The sequence below is a fragment of the Scyliorhinus canicula genome, chromosome 7 (genome assembly GCF_902713615.1).
Source record: "Scyliorhinus canicula chromosome 7, sScyCan1.1, whole genome shotgun sequence".
Taxonomy (NCBI): Eukaryota; Metazoa; Chordata; class Chondrichthyes; order Carcharhiniformes; family Scyliorhinidae; genus Scyliorhinus; species Scyliorhinus canicula.
Genome location: NC_052152.1, coordinates 140,790,011 through 140,808,129, shown reverse-complemented (window position 1 = coordinate 140,808,129; position 18,119 = coordinate 140,790,011). Strand labels below are relative to the sequence as shown.

The following is an 18,119-nucleotide window of genomic DNA, read 5'->3' as shown; positions in this document are numbered from 1 at the left end:
ACTTTAAACTGAACAAGGCATAATCTCGTACACGACGAGGATGCGTTCAGCCTGCGCAAGTCCTCCAGCCATGTCCCAGCCCGCTCCTCCCCTCCAAGATCCTCCTCCCACTTGAACTTAATCTCCTCCAAAGAGTGCCCTCCCTCTCCATCAATTCCTTGTATATATCTGACACCCTCCCCTCCCCTATTTTGTCCTCTGACACCAACTTGTCCTGGAGGCGGCTGCTCCGGGTAGGACGGCACCTCTTCCCTCACGAAGTCCCTCACCTGCAGGTACCTAAAGCCGTTCAGCAACTCATTCAATTCCTCCAACTCCTCAGCCCTGCAAATTCGCCCCCTATAAACTAAATCCCTAAAATACTCCATCCCCACCTGCTGCTACCCACAGAAGCTCGCATCCAGCCCCGCCAGCACAAACCCATGGTTAGCATCCACAACGACATGCCCTCCAGCCCAGAATGTTCCCTGCAGTGGCTTCATACCCATAATGCGGAAACTACCCCCAAAATGACCTCTCCTCCACAGCCCATTTCCTCACCATTGCAATATTCACCATCCAATAGTAATTTACAGATTTGGCACCACCAGCCCTCCCCCCCCCCCCCCCCCCCCCCCCGCTCGCCCCCTCTCTAGGAACACCCGCCTCACCCATGGAGTCTTCCCCCCCCCTACCCCAACACAAACCCCAAAATTATCCCGTTAACCTTCCTGAAAAGGGACTTAGGACTTGGGAGCAAAGATAGAGAGGTTCTGGAACATGAACAGAAACCTGGGCAGCACCATCATTTTCACCATTTGCATGAACCCAGCCAGCGACAGTGGCAACACATCTTGAAATCCGTCTTCATTTCCTCCACCAATCGTGCCAAGTTCAATTTGTGTAGCTGAGCCCAGCTCCGCGCCACCTGGATTCCTAAATACCCAAAGCTCGCCCCCACTACCCTGAACAGTAAGTCTCCTAACCTCCTCTCATGCTTTCTAGCATTTATGGGGAATACCTTGCTCTTTCCCATGTTCAACGGATACCTTGAAAACCGGCCAAATTCTCCCAAAATCTCCATAATCCCTCCAATGCTGCCCACCAGGTCCAAGATATATAACAAATCATCCACATATAGTAGAACTCTAATCTCAGCAGCACCAATCACCCCCCCCCCCCCCACCCCAATTCCTCGATGCCCTAAGCGTCATTGCCAACAGCTCTATCGCCAAGGTGAAAAGCAATGGGGAGAGCAGGCACCTTGTCTTGTCCGACGATATAACCCAAAATACCCGAAACTCATCCGGTTCATCCAAATGCTTGCTACTGATGCCCTGCACAGCAGCCAAACCCAATCCACAAATCCCTGCCCAAACCAAAACCGCCCCAGCACCTTCAGCAAACACGTCACCATCACCTAATCAAAAGCCTTCTCCATGCCCACCGCCACCACTACATCTACCTCCTGCCCCTCCGAGGGCATCATAATTACATTAATTAGCTTCCACACATTCACTGACAATTACTTTCCCTTCACAAATCCCATCTGGTCCTCTCCTATCACACTGGCACCGTCCTCCATTCACGATGCTAGCTCCTTCGCCAACAACCTTGCGTCAATGTTCAGCAGCAATATCGAGCTGTGCAACCCGCATTGCTCCAGGTCCTTATCTTTCTTTAGAATCAGGAAGATGGAATCCTGCGACAGTGTAGGGGAGAGCTCCCCGCTCACCCTCACCTCATTGTAAGTCCTCACCAACAGCGGCCCCAGCTCCACACCCAACATTTTATAAAACTCTACTGGGAAGCCGCCTGGCACCGGGGCCTTTCCTGCCTGCATTGCAGCCATGTTATCCATCACCTCTCTTCGCCCAATTGGAGCCCCCAGCCCCTGCACTCTCTCTCCCTCCTTCTTAGAGAACTCCAACCCATCCAGGAACCGCTGCATCCCCTCCTCCTCGGTCGGGGCTTCGCCTCATACAGCCTCCTATAGAAGGCCTCAAATGCCCCATTCACCCCCTCCGGGTACCATATGCCTTCTTTACCACTTTATCTACCTGCCCTGCCACTTTAAGGGAGCGGTGTATATGCACACCAAGGTCCCTCTGATGCTCGCTGTTTTCAGGGTCCTGCCATTCATCATGTATTCCCTTTCCTTGTTTTTCCTGCCCAAGTTCATGACCTCACACTTATTTGGGTTGAATTTCATTTGCCAAACGAAGGCTATCCTCACTATTTACCACCCACCAATTTCCGTATCATCCGTGAACTTATTGATCAACCCTCCTACATTCGAGTCTAAATCATTTATATAAAGCATAAACAGCACGGGCCCTGGCACTGATCTCTGGGGGACCCCATTGGACACAGGCTTCCAGTCAGAAAAACACCCCTCGAACGTCACCCTCTGCTTCCTGCCACTCAGCCAATTTGAGATCCATGTCGCCATCTTCTGCACAGATCCACTGTCATTAAGCAGGCTGATGTGTATGTGTGACCAATTTGAATGGCCTTGGAAGGGCAGCACGGTAGCATGGTGGTTAGCATCAATGCTTCACAGCTCCAGGGTCCCAGGTTCGATTCCCAGCTGGGTCACTGTCTGTGCGGAGTTGGGGGGGGGGGGGGTGGGTTGTTGGGTTGTGGACACGTGGGTTTGAGTAGGGTGATCATTGCTCGGCACAACATCGAGGGCCGAAGGGCCTGTTCTGTGCTGTACTGTTCTATAAAGGTAAACCATGGCAAGAACAAGGTCAAGTTCCTTTGATGTACACGGTGCAAGTCTGGCCCATTCCCCACTCTGTGACTTGGCCATCACCCGAGACATATTCCTCTTCATCTGCGGGTTAAAAATGAATCACATACACAGAAACACAATATACAAACCTCCAGATAAAGGAGGAAAGAAATGTGCCCAACATCACTCTCACCTGATGGCACCCTTGTACTATTTTAATTCATTCATGGGATGTGGGCATCATTGGCTAGATCAGCATTTATTGCCCATCCCTAAACGTCCTTGAGAAGGTGGTGATGAGCTGCTTAGGGGAACTGATAGCATCCTTTGCAAGCAGGACCGAGAGTCCCGCATCATATATTGCCTACCCGGTGCCAGGGCGAGGGACATCTCTAATTGGCTTGAAAGGATATTGGAGTGGGAGGGGGAGGAACCAGTTGCTGTGGTCCACGTTGGGAGTAACAGCATAGTCAAGACTAGGAAAGAGGACAGGTTTGGGGAATACCAGGAAGTAGGAACAAAATTTAAGAACACGTTCTCAAGGGTTATAGGCAGGGATTCTCTGAGAATCGGGCCCCGATGCCGGCTTCCCCATTCTCCGGCGCCGTTTTTTGGGCACCCGTGGGATCACCGCCACACCAGTCGGGGGCTGTTGACAGCGGCCCCCCCAGCGATTCTCTGGGCCTCAATGGGCTGAGTGGCCGTCGAGTTTGGCCAAGTCCTGCTGGCATGGATTACTCAGCTGCCACATCGCGGGACCTGGAAGGTGAGTGTGTGGGAGCCGTCCTGGAGGGGAGGGCAGGGGGATCCGACCCCGGGGGGGGCCCATGGTGGCCTGGCCCGCGATCGGGACCTACTGATCAGAGGGCGGGCTGGTTCAGTGGGGGCCTACTTTACTTTGCACTGGGCCCCTGTAGGGCTCTGCCATATGCCCGGGGGCCAGCAGGGGGAAGGGAACATCCGCGCATGCATGGAAATATGCCGGCCGTTCCGTGCATGGGTGGAAATACGCCGCCGTTCCATGTATGCGCGAACTCGTGCGGGCCGTTCCGCGCTGGCTGGAGCTGCAGGGACCACTCTGGTGCCAACTTATACTCCTAGAAAGGGGAGAATTCCTCACTTTCGGGGGTCGATCATGCCAGCGGGGGTACATAGCCCCATTACTAGAGAATCCCGCCCCAGTCTCTTGATTATTTCCTGAGCCATGTGCAAATTGGTATAGGGATGAAAAAATTAGGGAACATGTGGCTAAAGGAGCGGTGTGGCAAAGAGGGGTTCCATTTCATGTTGCACTGACATTAGTATTGGGACAGGAGGGATCTGCACCGTTGGGACGGTCTCCACCTGAACCAATTTGGGATTAGTGTTATAGTGGAAAGGATAAATAGGGTGGTCACAAGGCCTTCCAATTAGAAATTTTTTTTTTTGGGGGGGCGGTCTCAGGGGAACTCAATACAGTTCCAAAAACAAATACAGGGCAGAGATAAAGAAATAATCAGGAACCTAACTTAAAGCACTGCAGCAAATGGTAAAACAACAAGGACTATATTGGTTAAACCAAAAGTGAAAAATAATAAACAAGTAATAAAATATTCGTGCTGAGGGACAGGTTAGGGGAAATAGTCCAATTAAGAGTTCTATATATACTAATGCATGGAGTGTAAGGAATAACCTAGATGAGATGCAGTTGCAAATTAAAATTATGATGTAGATGCTTTTACAAAGACATGGCTGCAGGATTGTCGGGTCTGGGAACTAAATATACCTGTTTATAAAGTTTCCAGGAGGGACAGGGAGTATGGCAGAGGGGGTGGACTGGCCTTACTGATTAGAAATTCTCTCACTTCCATGGTGAGGGAGGATATAATGAGGGGAAAGCATCCAGTGGAGACAATATGGGTGGAACTGAGGGATAAAAAAACATCTAAAGCTGAAAGGGGTGCTGTGTATCGATCCCCCAGTCACAGTTTTGAGGTGCAAGATTGTATAAATGCAGAAATTAGGCAAGCGTGTAACAAAGACAGAGTAGTATTAATGGGAGATTTACCTTACATATAGATTGGGAGAGGCAGACAAACATCTGTCAAAAAGGTAATGAATTTCTGGAATGTGTCAGGGATAGTTTCCTGCAGCAATATGTTCTAGATGCAACAAGGGGACAGGCTATATTAGATTTAGTTATGAGTTATAAGGCCAATTTAATTCGTAGCCTAACTGCGTGAACATTTATCAAATAGTGGTCACAACATGATTGGATTCAATGTAGCATTTGAAAGTGAAAAACACATTTCAGATACTAGAATTTTAGACTTGGGATGAGACAGAGATGCTTCATGGTAACCCGGGAAGATCTGTTAATGGGCCAAATGACTGAAGATCAGCGGAGAATATTTGAAGAAACATTTGATGAGATACAGAGCGAGTATATACCCCTGAGAGGAAACAGGGGAACATTTAAAGTTCAAACAGCAAGACCTTGCTAAAGCGTAGGGTTAATACAGAGGCTTCAGTTGCGTCAGGCTCACTACACCAGCTGTCAGCCTCTGAGCTGATATGCAACACAAATTCCTGCTGTGGTTAAAAATAGCAGAAGCAGTAAGGATCACAGAAATGGCTGCAATGTCAGATCCGTATATATGTTTTCACCACATTCATGGAACCAACGTGAGACTGGATGATTCTCAGACCCAGGCGACTAGAGCTGAGAGCTTTGGTAATGGGGTTTGTTTCAGCAAAGAACCTCTGGATCCTGACAAAATTTTCCTTGTGGAAATTGTTGAGAAAGAGTTAGGCTGGTGTGGTAATGCAAGGATTGGTCTGACAGCGCACAATCCAAGAAACCTAGAGTCAGTTCCTGAGTATTCTCTCCCTGATTTGGTAAACTTGGGGAGCAGTTGGGTTTTTGCAATAACCAGGAACCACAATAAGGTCATCACTGACGATCAGGAGTCCAGTCCTGCTCCAACGCCACCTTGCTATATGGAGGCCTATCTGCAAATCGGAAAATGTAAGATCCCCAAGGACAAGCTGGTGGGAAGAAGCAGGCCAGGAAGGTACAGTCACCTCTTGGATCAACTCTATAAGACTAACATTCTTCCTGCGACTGCCAGAGGAAGCAGAATTGGGGTCTTGTACACCACTCATGCTAATGTGGGGGAAATGCACCTTGTCATCAATGGGGAGGACATGGGCCCCTGTGCCAAAGGAATCCCCACAAACCAACCTCTCTACGCTGTTGTGGATGTGTTTGCTTCCACTAAGACTGTGAGGATCATACAAGTGGACTATGGTTGTAAGTATCACCAGATCAAATTTGTCACATTAGATAATATTTAAATTTGATTTATTTGATGGGTAACACTGCATGTATACTCGTGACTGCCTCTTGATGAGGAGTACTGCGTTTGTGATTTTTAAGTATATGCTGGAATTTTAAATGAGCTCTTTGAAATTGGAATAGTTCTTATTTTACAAATCAAACTGAGTACATTCATCTTCTAATATATGTTGTATTCAACAGGGGGAGATGGGGGAGCAGTCGTTATGTCATTGGATTAGTAAATAAACATTCTTTCATTGGATGTGGACAATGCTGGCAAGGCCAGCAATATTGTCCATCCCTAATTGCCCTTAAACTGAGTGCTTTGCTGGGCCACTTGAGAGGGCAGTTAAGAGTCAACCACATTGTGTGGGCCTGGATTCATTTGTAGGGCAGATCAGATAAGAACAGCAAATTCTCTCCCTGAAGGGGACACTTGTGAACCAGATAGGTTTTTATGATAGTTTCCTGGTCACCATTACCCAGGCTGGTTTTTCATTCCAGGTGTTTTTTTGATTAATTAAAGTTAACTTCCACTAACTGCCAAGGTGTGATTTGAACCCATGTCCCCAATCATTAGTTCAGGCCTCTGGATTACTAGTCCAGTGACAGTACCACAACATCACCATCTTCCCTAAATCTGGGCAGCAGCGTAGCACAGTAGTTAGCACTGTTGCTTCACAGCACCAGGGACCCGGATTGAATTCCTGGCTTGGGTCACTATCTGTGCGAAGTCTGCACGTTCTCCCCGTGTCTGCGTGGGTTTCCTCCGGGTCTCCGGTTTCCTCCCACAAGTCTTGAAAGACGTGCTTGTTAGGTGAATTGGACATTCTGAATTCTCCCTCAGTGTACCCGAACAGGCGCCAGAGTGTGGCGACTAAGAGATGTTCACAGTAACCTCATTGCAGTGTTATGGTAAGCATACTTGTGACACTAATAAAGATTATTAAAGGTAATCCCAATTGTGGTGACCACAACAGCTGGCATCAATTGTTTTAAAAACCTTTTGGGTTCACTAGTAATCTTCGGGGAAGGATATCTGCCTTCCATACCCAACGTGGCCGATATGTGACTCTTAATCATTCTCTGAAATGGCCCAACAAGCCACTCATGGGCAATTAGGGACGGGCAACAAATGCGAGCAATGCCCAGGTCACACAAAATAATAAAGAATTCAGTGAAAGTAAAGCTAAGAGCTGCTGAGTTTGATCAAAATCTTTGTACAAAGTGATCAATTGCTTCATCAGCCCCTCCACATCAGCTATATAAATAGGTGACACGGAGTGAATTCTCCGCCTCCCCGGTCACATGTTCCGCGGAGGCTAACGGAACTGGCAGTACAATTCTCCATTCCCTCAGCCGGCCAATGGGATTCCTATTGTAGCCACCCCAGGCCGGCAGGAAATCCGTGGGCTGGTGTGCTCTGCCAGCGGAATGGATAATCCCACCGGCAGAGAATTCACCCCAGTTTCCTTTTATCTCTATAGAGATAGCAGGACTTTTAATTGATTAATTCATTATTTTAAAAAATCAACAGCTAGTCTGTTACTGTTTAGATAAATCATAATTATACATAATTACCTGAGCAATAAAACTAGGCAGGCAAAACACTACAATAATAATGTACATTTAGAATGGCAAGAGATAAGGTCAGACAGTGTGTGAGTTCAGATTTGAATTCTCCCTCTCAACCTTCCACAAGAGAAAAAATAGCATGTTTCAAACAAGATCAGGTGAGATGACTCGCACAACAGTTTTAAGAGACAGTCCTCCAATCAAATCATTGCTTAGGTTTGTGGCCCTTGATAAATGCTCTGGATCCAATCTCTAGATCAAACGTCAATAATGCACAATGTATGTCCTGATTGATAGTTGCACACCAAATGCATAAACTCCTTCTGGAGAAGTGTGATTAACAATTTCATTATCTTCTTTATCTCTGCAGTTCCATCTCTACAGACTCTGTGCCGTCAACTTGTTCAGAAGTGCATAATGAACAGACTGGCCATCGACTGGCTAGACCTACCTGACCCTTTAAAGAATTACTGCAAATATGAATGATGAGGCAGTATGGTTTGGGAAAAGTCTTTGAACTAGGCTCATGATGAGAAGAGTGAATCATATGGTTTCATGTTAGCATCCATGTTGCTTATTCTTGTTTTACAGTTTCTTGTTCCACCCTTGTTTTGTAGTAAACTGTTATGTAAAGTATACTAAAATTTGGAACATGAAACAACACATAAAAATAGCCCATTTGTGAATGAATGTGAAACATCATCTTCCAAATTTGGAATTTGCATCTTCCAAACCCACAACCTCGTCCACCTAGAAAGACAAGGGCAGCAGATGTTTGGGAACACCCACCACCTGCAAGTTCCCCTCCAAGCCACACACCATCCTGACTTGGAAATATATCGCTGTCCCTTCATTGTTGCTGGGCCAAAGTCCTGGAACTCCCTCCCTAATAGCACTGTGGGAAGTCCAACAACACATAGCCTGCAGCAGTTCATGGCGGCAGCTCACCACCACCTTCTCAAGAGAATGTTGGCCAAGCCAACGATGCCCACGTCCCATGAAAGAATAAAAAAAGTTAGCAAAATCTAGGTCCTTACTTCCTCTCGCGTTCTAATTGTAGCTGATATCAGTGATATAATCAATGAAAGACCACAAGTCAGAAGAAGGGAGGCAGGCAGGTATCTGGAAAAGGCCCAAAGTCCATCTCACTCAAGAACCGTTTTTCTGTGTTGGAAAACGGTGGGAGTGATCATTCCTCTGGGGAGTGCAGCCAGAGCCAAGTGCACGGCACTGGGTGGCTCAGCTTCACAAGGAGGTTGGGGGAGTAAGAGTAGAAGAGCAATAGTGGTAGGAGACTCAATAGTGAGGGGTGCAGACAGACATTTCTGCAACCGCAGGTGTGACTCCTGGATGGCATGTTGCCTCCCTGGAGCCAGGGTCAGGGATGTTACTCAACGGGTTCAGGGCATTCTGAAGTGGAAGGGCAAGCAGACAGAGGTCATGGTTCACATTGGCACCAACAACATAGGTAGATAGAGGGACGAGGTCCTGCAACAGGAATTTAGGAACTAGGTAGCAGATTGAAAAGCAAGACCTCAAAGTTTGTAATCTCTGGATATCTCCCAGGGCCACGTGCCAGGGAGCATAGGAATAGGGAGAGCATATCAACGCATGGCTGAAGACAAGGTGTATATAAAAGCTCAGGAAGTTTGAGAAGGTAAGTTAAACAGTGTTTCATAAATCAACATAAAGTAAAGGCTGCAGCGTAGCTTACAGTTCAAAGGTCTCAACCGGGATTACCGATCACACTCGTCCCAATCGGGCCAGCTTCTATAAGGCAAATCTACGAGTCCCAGCTGGGCAGGCCTCTGACCACTAGCGGAGGAGCTCATATTCCACGCTCGTATTTAGAATGGTAGAAGATTCAGTAGGTGGGCCTTTTTTGTGACAGTGACATTAACTCAGTAGGATTTAAGGTACTTATGGAAAGGGACAAAGATGGACCGGAACTAAAGGTCTAAATTGTGAGAAGGCCAATTTTAATAGGATAAGCCAAGATCTGGCAAAGGTTGACTGGGAGCAACTACTTGTAGAAAAATCTACATCAGAGCAGTGGATTCATTCAAAAAGGAAATAGAGACAGCACGGGGCCAACATTTTCCTGTAAAAGTGAAGGGTGGGAGCAACAAGTCCAGAGAACCCTGGATGTCAAGGGATATCCACCTAGCCTGCAGATCTTTTGGGTTGTGGGGGCAAAACCCCCGCAAACACAGGGAGAAGGTGCAAACTCGACATGGACAGTGACCCAGAGCTGGGATCTGTGTTGGAAAACGGATGGAGTGACTGGTAGATTTTCTGAAGTGTGGCTTTAACTTCCTATCAGTTTCTCACAGCTTTTCATTTCACTTGTCTCAAGTTAGTCACTTGATTTTTCACCATCAGTGAAAAGAGTGAGATGATGCATTTTGGGAGGGCTAACAAGGCAAGCTATGGACAATGAATGGTAAGACTCTAGGAGGCACAGAGGATCAGAAGGACCTTGGTGTGCATGTCCATAGATCTCTGAAGACAGCACGGCAGGTAGATAAGGTGTAGGTGTAGCTGTGATGCCATCGTTCTTGCGACCAGATCCAATGCTGCTCCTGGCCTCACTCATCACACAATTTCTTCATAGTTAGGACTAGCATTGTAATTTGTGCTGAAAAAAAAAGAATGAGCATTATTAATGTGCTACTCAGAAATAGGACACCAACATGCAACACTGGAACTGAGAATTTGAAGGACAAGGATGTTCAGCATCCTTGGGATCAGGGTGCCCTGGCTGAGACCCCATTGTAGCATTAATTCATTTAAACCCACCGCGTAGCTGCAACCTATAGGCTGTTGAGACTGCTTATTGTTCACAGTATCCTGTATATGCTCAGGGGGATTTACCATATTTTTTACAGTGCAGAAGGAGGCCATTCAGCCCATCGAGCCTGCACTGGCCCTTGGAAAGAGCACCCTATTTAAGCCCACGCCTCCACCCTATCCCCGTAACCCCACCTAACGTTTTGGACACTGAGGGGCAATTTAGCTTCTGGTCATGTGAATCCCCACCCAGCCCGCCCCACTGGAAATATCTTCATGAGGATGGGAATGGCTATTTTCAATCACCAGCGCATCAGGTGTTGGCTATCTTCAATGCACGCCTCAGAAGCACAGCCCCAAATTAGAGGAAGCAAGGTTTTAGCAGAGCTCAACGCAAACAAAGGATATATGCACCATGGCTATTGGAACCCTCCCAGGCACACAACCCCTCTCAGAGTAAACATTTCACCAGTGCCAGTGCCACTATCAGCTAGCCCACCCATGAGGATAACAAGCTCTGCCTGTCCAATTCTTCCCTGTGCCCACCCATCCCACACCAGCCAAGAAACTATTACAGCCTGTGTGTTAAAGCCAGGCTTCACATAACTTGCAGCTAAGGTCCTGGCAAACACACACGTCCTTCGCTCACCTCCATCTGTTGGACCTGCCCACACAACAGGATCTTCGCATGGAGATGACTGGTTGCACAATATGACCGTCTTCACCACACAACCAGTTGCCACCCTCCTGGCAGGATAGCACGAGACCCACCCAGTGAGGAGACCACAGTAGACCTCAATGGGAGAAACATGACAGGTGCCGCAGAGCCTATCACTAACAGCGATTGTGGTGACCACTGGTAACCTTGCTGGCAGGGACTCCGGCTCAAAGGGAGACCGTGCGTGACCTGTGCCAGTTCATGGTGTACCTGGTACCGCATGGGTATGGAGGAGGACACCCGGTCCTGGTGGCCATCATGGTGACCATCTCCCTAAACTTTTATGCCTGTGGTTCATTCCAGGGCTCAAGCTGGGAGATTTTTGGGATATCGCAAACGTCAGTACATGGGTGTATCTATGCTGTCATGGATGCCCTATGCACCTGGGCATCGGACTACATCACCTTCAACCTTGACCAGGCCAAACAGGATAACTAGACAGCAGGATTTGTCACCATAACTGGCATGCCACAGGTCCAGCGGGTGATCGACGGTACGCATGTGGTCCTCCAAACATTGATTCCACACGGTGCTGATGCGATGGGCCGAAGGGCCTTTTTGTGCTGTAGATTCTAAGGAGTGCACTTCATTAATAGGAAGAGCTTCCACTCTATGAATGTGCAGTTGATGTGTGACTACCAGATGCACATCATGGCTGGCACGGTAGCACAGGGGTTAGCACTGTTACTTCATAACGCCAGCGTCCCAGGTTCGATTCCCGGCTTGGGTCACTGTCTGTGTGGAGTCTGCATGTTCTCACGTGTCTGCGTGGGTTTCCTCCGGGCGCTCCAGTTTCCTCCCACAAGTTCCGAAAGACATGGGGCGAAATTCTCCCAAAACGGGAGAAATCGTCAAACTGCCGTAAAACCCGGGCGGGTTTTACGGCATCGCGCCCCTTCCCGACGGGGGACCGATTCTGGTCCCCCGTCGGGGCTAGCAGCCCGACGTCGGAGGCCCCGACAAGTCGGGCTTAACGAAAATCGTTAAGCCCGCTTGTCGGACTTAGCGCCGGCTGACGCGTCATATGACGTCAGCCGCGCATGCGCAGGTGGGAAGACTCCACCCGCGCATGCGCGGGTGACGTCATCGCGTTTTTGCGCGAAACCCGCGCATGCGCGGTCCGGGTTGCCCCTCAGCCGCCCCGCGTATTGATACTGCGGGGCGGCGGAAGGACAAATAGTGCGCGGGCATCGGGCCCGCTGCCCGCGATCGGTGGGCACCGATCGCGGGCCCATGGCACCCTTGGCACGGCCGTGGTACTGCCGTGCCAATCGGTGCCATGGTTATTTTTTTCCAGGTGGTCACGACGTTTTTACGAATGGCAGGACCAGGTGTGTTTGCCGTTCGTAAAAAGGTCGTAAAGGGCTGGGACTTCGGCCCTTCTAACAGCTGTGAATCGCTGCCGGCCGTAAAAAAACGGCGGCAGCGATTCGTGTCGGGGGGGGGAGAATAGCGGGAGGGCGTCAAAAAAGTCGGGAAGGCCCTCCCGCTATTCTCCCACCCGTCGTGGGGGGGGGAGAATTTCGCCCATGATGTTAGGTGAATTGGACATTCTGAATTCTCCCTCAGTATAACCGGACAGGTGCCGGAATGTGGCGACTGGGGGATTTTCACAGTAACTTCATTGCAGTATTAATGTAAGCCTACTTGTGACAAAAATAAAGATATCATTAGTACATTAGTATCATGCACCTCTGCACCCTGATACCCAGGCAGTCTGCACGTGTCTACATCCTGGCGCACTCATTAGTTCATGACACCTTTGAGACTCTCCCTCGGGTGAGGGGCTTATGATTTGGCGGCAAAGCTTACCCACTGAAATCATGACACCCATGCGCCCCAGACCAAGGTGGAGAACTGTTATAATGACACTCAACAGCAACAATGAATGTTAGCAAGTGGTGCATTGGCATTCTGAAATTGCGCTTCCGATGCCTGGACCGCTCTGGTTGGGCACTCTAATATAGCCTCCAGAGGGTCTTGAACAACTTGGTAGCCTGCTGCATCCTTCATAACATCATGCAGCAGCAGCAGAGCGACACCCTGGAGGAGGAGGAAGAACGGCAGGCTTCATCTGACAAGGAGGACACGGATGGTGCCCAAGAGGGTCTGGGCAGGCTGCGCAACGAATGATCCAGTGCCGCCGGACATGGGACAACCTCATCACCTCCCAATTTACCAACTAAGAACCCTGGCCACCAGCAGTACTGCCTTCCTGCCCCACCACTCTCCACCCTCTCCACCCCACCCCTCCCCACCCTACCAATCTTCCCCCCACCACTCCCCCCCCACCAGTCCCCCACCCAGCCACTCCTTCCCTCCACTCCCCCCCATCACCACTCCCCTCCCTCACCATTCCCCCACCCCACCCAGAATCCACCTTATCATCAGCCTCTCACCCCTTCCCTCTTTAACAATAACCTCTATTGTCACAAGTTGGCTTACATTAACACTGCAATGAAGTTACTCTGAAAATCCCTTAGTCGCCACACTCCGGCGCATGTTCGGGTACACTGAGGGAGAATTCAGAATGTCCAATTCACCTAACAGCACGTCTTTCAGGAAACCGGAGCACCCGGAGGAAACCCACACAGACACAGGGATTACTCCAGTCCTTCCCCCCTTCTACCCTTCCCTCTCCTCAGTCCTTCCACCCCATTCCCCCTCTCCACCTGTCCTTCCACCCCTTCCCTCTCTCCCATCACCACAGGGTGTTGGCCCTGGGTTGGCAGTATCAGTGGGTCTTGTCCACGGGCCAGAAGATGATGACAACTCGCTGTGAGGTGAGCTCTGGTGCTCCTCATTGTCTGACAAAGTCTGACTTCTGTCTTCAAGATTACATAACGGGCAGCACGGTAGCCTTGTTGATAGCACAATTGCTTCACTGCTCCGGGGTCCCAGGTTCGATTCCGGCTTGGGTCACTGTCTGTGTGGAGTCTGCATATCCTCCCCGTGTGTGAGTGGGTTTCCCCCGGGTGCTCCGGTTTCCTCCCACAGTCCAAAGATGTGCAGGTTAGGTGGATTGGCCATGATAAATTGCCCTTAGTGTCCAAAATTGCCCTTAGTGTTGGGTGGGGTTACTGGGTTATGGGGATAAGGTGGAGGTGTTGACCTTGGGTAGGGTGCTCTTTCCGAGAGTCAGTGCAGACTCGATGGGCCGAATGGCCTCCTTCTGCACTGTAAATTCTATGATAACACTGTGATACCCCCTGCATGGGCACTGTTGATTCCTTCTCACGGGTCCACATTTCCTGGAAGGGTCTTGGCGGGGGTGGGGGGGGTGCGTTTGCAGGAAATGGTGAACTGTTATGGCTCACTCACTGCTGATGCTATCAAACAATGAGGGAGTGCCATTGCAGTTACTGCACTCTCCTCAGCCTCCCTGTGAGTTGCAGGGCCCTCTCCTCTGAGAGTGTGTGTACATGGTTGCCTGGAGTGCCCTGTCTGACTTCTGTCGCTCCCATTGATTAGAAAGTCATAGAGTGCAGAAAAGTCCCTTCAGCCCATCAAATCTATACTGACAATAACTACCCCTAATCTCTCTCTATCGCACTTACCAGCACTAGTCCCATATCCTTGAATGCAATGGTGTGTCAAGTGGTCATCCAAGTGCTTTTTAAGGGTTGTGAGGTTTCCAGCCTCCACTACCTTCCCCAGCAATATACTCCAGATTCTCACCACCCTCTGAGTGAACTTATTTTTCTCAGTTCCCCGGGACTCTCCTGCCCCTCACCCTAAAACTATTCCCCCTTGTGATTTACCCCTCAACCAAGGGGAAAAGCCGCTTTACCTATTTACCCTGTCCAAACCCCTCATCATTTTACATCCCTCAATCATATCCCCCTCAGCGTTCTCTGCACTAAAGAAAACAATCCAAGCCTATCCAGTCTCTCCTTAGAGCTCAGCTGCTCCATCCCTGGCAACCTGCTAGTTAATCTCCTCTGTACTCGCTCCAGTGCAATCGCCTCCTTCCCATAGTGCGGTGACCAGAGCTGCACACAGTATTCCAGCTGTGGCCTAACCAACGTTCTTTAGCTCCAACATAACCTTCTTGCTCTTATATTCTATGCCATGACCGATAAAGGCGAGTGTCCCATACGTCTTCTTAACTACCCTATTCACCTGCTTCCTAGTGTCCTTCCATTCATTACTTACTCCCTTGTCCTGTTTCTTCTCCAAAGTGCATTACCTCACACTTATCAGGGTTAAATACCATATGCCACTGATTTGCCCATTTGACCAACCGATCCATATCTACCTGTAACCTACAACCCTCTTCTTCACTGTTATCTACCCTATCAATCTTAGTGTCACTTGCAAACTTGCTTGTTACTCCCACCACGTTCTTGTCTATATCATTTATATATAAACAAACAATAAGGAACCCAGCACTGATCCCTGCGGTTGCTGCTGGACACCAGCCTCCAGTTACTCAGTCTTCTACCACTACCCTTTGTGTCCTATTACAAAGCCAGTTTCAGATCCATCTCAACAAGTTTCCTTGAATTCCATGTGATTCAACCATCTCAATCAGTCTCCCATGTGAGACCTTGTCAAAGGCTAAGCTAAAATCCATATTAACTACTTCAACTGCACTTCAGACACGCACTCAGTCACTTTATCAAAAAATTCTATCAAATTTGTTCGGCATGATCTTTCTTTGACGAAGCATTACTGGCTATCCCTAATCAAGCCATGCCTTTCCAAGTGGAAATTAATTATCTCCTAGAGGATTTTCTCCAATTGTTTCCCTACCACTGATGTGACACTGACTGGTCTGTAATTCCCTGGTTTATCTCTACCACCCTTCTTGAAAAGTGGAACAACATTAGCTGTCCTCCAATACACTGGCTCTTTTCCTATAGCCATTGAGGAATTATAAACGTGCATCAGAGCGTGTGCGGTTTCCTGTCTCGCCTCCCCAAGCAGCCTGGGATGCAATTCATCTGGGTCTGGGGATTTGTCTATATTTAAGCCTGTCAAAGCCTCCTTACTTCCTATGTCAAACTGCTTAAGGTCCTCACAGCCCCATTTCCTGAATTCTGTACCTAGGTACTCCTTCTCCTAGTGAAGACAATGGGCTGCCTTGTCCTTGGGGACACAGTGAGACACTGGGGTGTCCGTTTATGGGTGCTCTGTAGCTGGCAGCGTGTGAGGGCAAGGCTCGTGGTCAAAGAGAACAATAAATGTATTGGGTTTGGTGTTGAGTGGGTCGCAAAAGAGATGCAGACATGTCATGTGTTGTTGGCCTCTAGGAGTTTGGGGGTTGATGTGAGGTGTGAGGAACTAGGGTGATACCAGGGGCACAGTGGGGATGACTCACCTGAGCTGCCATAAGGAGGTCATTCATCTTCTTTCACATTGCATGCCTGTCATGGTGAGGCTGCCAGCACTGACAGCTTCTACCACCTCATCCCAGGCGCTGTTGAGAAGGGTGGCCTTGCGTTTCCTCCCCACCCTGGGGAACAGGGTGTCCGTCCTGCCCTCAATGGCATCCAGTAGTCGATCTCCGACTCCCAGGATCTGGGAGCAGTCTGCAAGTAGCCATCTTCTTGGCTGGAATGACGATCTGTTGTGAATGGAGTACTTAAAAGTTGCTCCAGTTTGTCAGGCTTTTAACACGAATCCCGACCCCAGCGAATCAGATGCCAACGAGGTCAGGAATGACTCAGGCTGCACATGGGCATATTTGCATCAACTGAATTTCATAAGTTTCCCACAATTCAAATCCGGTGGGAGAGCATAGTCTCACAAAAGAAGAATACTGCCCTAAATCTTTACCTCAATAATGAATGCATTATACTAAAATTAACATTTACAAGCACTATAAAGTTGAATGCATACAAGTAGTCACATAATCTAGTGTCTGACCAATTTACCAATTTTCACATGAGCAATCAATAATATTATCTAAGGTATCACTTGATTGTGGTTAAACACACATTTAGGGGCAGCACGGTAGCATGGTGGTTAGCATAAATGCTTCACAGCTCCAGGGTCCCAGGTTCGATTCCCGGCTGGGTCACTGTCTGTGCGGAGTCTGCACGTCCTCCCCGTGTGTGCGTGGGTTTCCTCCGGGTGCTCCGGTTTCCTCCCACAGTCCAAAGATGTTCGGGTTAGGTGGATTGGCCATGCTAAATTGCCCGTAGTGTCCTAAAAAAAAAGTAAGGTTAAGGGGGGGGGGGGGTTGTTGGGTTACGGGTATAGGGTGGATACGTGGGTTTGAGTAGGGTGATCATTGCTCGGCACAACATCGAGGGCCGAAGGACCTGTTCTGTGCTGTACTGTTCTATGTGCATCAGGCCTACAATATTTATAAATATGGCTCCGTTACACTTGATTGCAGGCTATGGGTATTACTTTCACTTGACTCTACATGTGCGCGCAGTGTGTGTTTTGTTTACTGAAAGGATTGAGATGAGCTGGCTCTCATTTGCTCTGCTATACCTTATAAATAACCATGTGGTTGCTAGGAGCATAATTCGATCACATGGAGAGTCACAATTGTGATTCATTACGTCCTCTTTGATTTATGCACACATTTTCTTCATTTCACTTCATGGTACTCAGAAAGAGTAGGCTCACCTGATAATTTTATTTTCTGTGATTTAAGTATTCTGAGAGCAAACATTAAAAAAAATAAATTTAGAGTACCCAATTCATTATTTTTCCAATTAAGGGGCAATTCAGCGTGGCCAATCCACCTACCCTGCACATCTTTGGGTTATGGGGCCGAAACCCACGCAAAAACGGGGAGAATGTGCAAACTCCACACGGACAGTGACCCGGAGCTGGGATCAAACCTGGGACCTCAGCGCCGTGAGGCAGCAATGCTAACCACTGTGTCACCGTGCAGCCTTCTGAGGGAAAACGTGATGTTCCTAGAAGTTCAAATAAGTTTTAGGCAAATTTATCAATAATGACCGGGTTTTCATCATTGCTGGATAACGGTCTCATAATTTGCTGATGTAACTGTGAGATTACCATCACCACAAGGCCTG

At 48.7% G+C, this 18,119-nt stretch overlaps 1 protein-coding gene across 1 annotated transcript; it reads left to right on the top strand.

Annotated features, from left to right (window-relative positions):
• The first annotated feature begins 5,257 nt into the window (after positions 1-5,257).
• neurl2 (neuralized E3 ubiquitin protein ligase 2) lies at positions 5,258-8,270 on the top strand. The gene is made up of 2 exons (XM_038803037.1): positions 5,258-6,008; positions 7,981-8,270. The coding sequence occupies exons 1-2, from the start codon at positions 5,270-5,272 to the stop codon at positions 8,094-8,096; spliced, it is 855 nt and encodes a 284-aa protein (XP_038658965.1). The 5' UTR covers positions 5,258-5,269; the 3' UTR covers positions 8,097-8,270.
• The last annotated feature ends 9,849 nt before the right edge of the window (positions 8,271-18,119 follow it).